Here is a 2,544-nt window from a genome sequence, read left to right on the forward strand (position 1 = left end):
CCAGTCCTCCTCGAGGGACCCGACAGCTTCACGCAGCAGCCACATGGTGGTCAGCGTCTCCTTCCCGCCTGTGTCCACGAAGCACTGCCCCGCGAAGGCGGTGGTGGCATCTGGGGGAAGCGCTTGCTGGGGTGTCAGTGGGTATGGCACCCGTGCTCACCAGCTGCTTCCCCCTCCCCGGGGACCTGCCCCTCCCCAGCAGCTCCCTCGGGTGAGCCAGGCTCTGTGGCACCACATCCCCCGTGCCCTAATGGGGTCCAGACAGCCCACAGGCACCTCAGGCTGCCCAGCAGGGATGGGTGCGAAGATGCTGGGTGAGGAGGGGCTGCCCTGTGTGAGCCCAGCGTTGCCCATTAGCCCCATGCCAGGCAGGCACCGCTGCCTCCCTCTGCTTCGCCACACCAAAGTATCACCAGCAGGCTTTCCAGCAGAGGAAGAAACCGGCTGGCTGTCTGCACGGCTCCCACTGCCCCCCTGGTGCCAAACCTGGGTGTCCCAGCACTTACTGGAGAACTTGTCCCAGCGCACGGTGAAGGCGAAGGTGGGCCAGCCCCCCTCGCCGGGCTGCTGCTGCGCACCCTTCAGTGGGGAGGCACGGGCACAGCCGCCGGCGAGGGTGACCCGCGTGAGGTATTTCCCCTGGAAGTCCCCGTTGTCCCTCACCACCGAAATCTCCATCAGCGAGTCCTGCTCATTCCTCCACAGCCCGCTGAGCTGGCACTGAAGGGACAGAGCCACGAGCCCTCTGCTCCCGCGCACGGCGCAGAGGGGGACCCCATCCCTCCCACCACCCCATGGCCAGAGCCACGGAGCCCTGCTGTGAGGGTGACTGTGGGCCATGGCTCTCCCTGTCCTCAGTTTGGGGAAATGCTCCCCCAGGTGCTGTTGGCTGCTGAGTGGACGATACAGCAAGGCCAGCATGTCCCAGTCCATCAGCACGCATGATACCCACAGACACAGAGCCTGTGGGAAGGGATGCCCCATGTGTGGTGCCCCGGACATATGTCCCATGGGTGGGGATGCCCTGTACATGGTGTCCCTGCGCGAGCAAAGCTTTGTGGAGGTGGTACCAGGGGGCTGGGGGTGACCCAGAGATACCCTGCCCATTGCCCAGAGCAGGTGCTTGCAAAGTTCTCCTGCCTGTCCCAGCCTAAAATGGTATTTAAGAAAGGACCCACCTGGCTGCCCATGCTGCATCCCAGTGCCATGTCTGCCACGTCCCCATCACCACCCATCCCCGTACCTTCTTCTCTGCAGGGGTGACACATGCTACCAGGGCGAGGACAAGGACCAGGGTGAAAGCACGGCTCCCCATGGCTACGGGGCTGTGGAGTGCCCGGCACAGCTCCCTCTCAGCCCCGCTTCCCGGATGCCTTTATAGGGCTGTAACCAGAGCCCCACGGGCACGGCGGGTGCCAGGCGAGGAGGTCTGCCTGACCCGGGCAGCGCCGGAGGAATGCGGGGATGAGCACGGCTGTGCAGAGGGGTGGGGGCGCGGGGATGGTTTTTGCACTTCCACTATCCAAGGGGCTCTGCCAGCCCATTCCTGGCTCCATGACGGAGTCCTCAGAGTGGGCACAGCCTGGCACTGCCCCACTGTCACCATCCCGGTGCTGCCATCCGAACACAGCAGCAAGCACAGCCTAACCAGTTCTTCTCCGCTGCACTGAAGGGTGGTGTGTCTGCCCACGGGAGTTCGTCCTCGTGGCAGTTCCCTCCTGCGTTACACATTTCTGCTGCTGCTTCTAAGCTGTTTTTTCTCTTGGCTGTGCTGAGCTTTCCCTGGGTCTGGGAGCTGGGCACCCCAGAATTAATCCTTCTTGTCAGAAGGGCTTTTCTGGAAGATATGTAGATATTAAAAATTTCCTGTCCCCGTGGAGGGGATGCCCTGTGCATGGTGCTTTGAGGCTGGGCAGGGTAGAGCTCCAGGGCAAAGCCTTGTCTTAGCCCTTCCAAGGGGTCCTTAATGGTACGAGACCTTACTGAGGAGATGCAGGTGGCCGAGGGTCCTCAGACCTCCTGGCTCTTGCACAGGGACGCAGCAGAGCCACCACCTCCAAGATATCTCCCTTACCAGGTGAAGATGTCACTGCTGATGGTGCAGGGGAAGACAGAGCTGGCAGCCGGCTGTGATCAGGTCAGGAGGGATCTCTCTGGCCCCTGCCCTGCACAGGGGACGAGCATCTGCTTCGAGCATCCTCCAGAGACACATCTGCCCCAGGCTTGAAGGCACCAGGAGGGCCACTCTCCTCTTCCCAGGGAGTGGGATGTGGTGATGCCCATGTGCAAATTGCACTGTTTTTAATTAAAAAATTATAGTCGTTCCCTTCAACTCCCATCTTGCAGACTTGCTCCAAAAGGCCTTGGGGTCCTGGCACTGCTCTCCCTTGCTTGCTGCCCAGCTGGCTCCCAGCACCAGCACGCACGCTCCATGCTCGGCAAGGCTGCAGCCGGAGCTGGGCCAAGGAGAGGCAGAGGAGCAGAGCAGGGTGTGTGGTCCCAGCTGGGGGCTGGCAGGAGGGACAACCAGGCAGGCGCGGCGGT

At 62.3% G+C, this 2,544-nt stretch overlaps 1 protein-coding gene across 1 annotated transcript in view; it reads right to left on the reverse strand.

The window, feature by feature from the left end:
• Positions 1-1,315, reverse strand: part of LOC104618879 (avidin-like) — a 1,683-nt gene extending 368 nt beyond the window's left edge. The window contains exons 1-3 of the mRNA XM_010284595.1: positions 1,244-1,315; positions 507-720; positions 1-110 (exon numbers count right to left, since the gene is read on the reverse strand). Of these exons, the coding sequence (XP_010282897.1) occupies positions 1-110; positions 507-720; positions 1,244-1,315 (396 nt within the window). The remainder of the gene's footprint in view (positions 111-506; positions 721-1,243) is intronic.
• Between the last annotated feature and the right edge of the window lie 1,229 nt (positions 1,316-2,544).

This window comes from Phaethon lepturus, unplaced genomic scaffold, assembly GCF_000687285.1.
Source record: "Phaethon lepturus isolate BGI_N335 unplaced genomic scaffold, ASM68728v1 scaffold23973, whole genome shotgun sequence".
NCBI lineage: Eukaryota > Metazoa > Chordata > Aves > Phaethontiformes > Phaethontidae > Phaethon > Phaethon lepturus.